The sequence below is a fragment of the Buceros rhinoceros genome, unplaced genomic scaffold, assembly GCF_000710305.1.
Source record: "Buceros rhinoceros silvestris isolate BGI_N320 unplaced genomic scaffold, ASM71030v1 scaffold12453, whole genome shotgun sequence".
NCBI classification, from domain to species: domain Eukaryota; kingdom Metazoa; phylum Chordata; class Aves; order Bucerotiformes; family Bucerotidae; genus Buceros; species Buceros rhinoceros.
Window position 1 is genome coordinate 38,369 of NW_010405425.1, and position 441 is coordinate 38,809.

The 441-nt window shown below is 60.3% G+C and overlaps 1 protein-coding gene across 1 annotated transcript in view; it reads right to left on the reverse strand.

Annotated features, from left to right (window-relative positions):
• Nucleotides 1–214: 214 nt before the first annotated feature.
• Nucleotides 215–441, reverse strand: part of LOC104491325 (bcl-2 homologous antagonist/killer-like) — a 9,772-nt gene continuing 9,545 nt past the window's right edge. Inside the window, exon 6 of the mRNA XM_010133723.1 lies at nt 215–319. Within this exon, the coding sequence (XP_010132025.1) occupies nt 215–319 (105 nt within the window). The remainder of the gene's footprint in view (nt 320–441) is intronic.

Consider the following 441-nt stretch of genomic DNA (forward strand, 5'->3'; position numbering starts at 1 on the left):
TTGAACCTTCCTCCCCCACTGCTGCTCTCCATAGCTCCTGGTGGTGTCTGCATAGATGGCAGACCCTGGGCCCTGTGGTGGGAGGGTCACAGGTCCAAGCTGCTCTCTCTCTCAGAGGTTCCTTGAATCCCCCCTCTCTTGGGAGACGTCAATGCAGAGCAGAGATTTGAGAGAGAGCTTGGCCAGACCCCCCCAGCCTCTGCCCCCAAGTCAGTCAGGGCCTGAAGAAGCGTCGTACCACTAAATGCCCCACCAGGATCAGGGCCGCCACCGCCAGCATGTACTTCATGTAAACATTGGGCAGGTTGAGTGCAGCCACCTAACAGGAAACAGAGAACAACCAGAGTGTGTTAGATCTGCCTGCTGCTCTGGGTAACCCCGCCAGCCTCAGCAGTGCAACTTCCACCGGCCGGGGCACCGCCGCCTCCCCGCCTCCCCCCG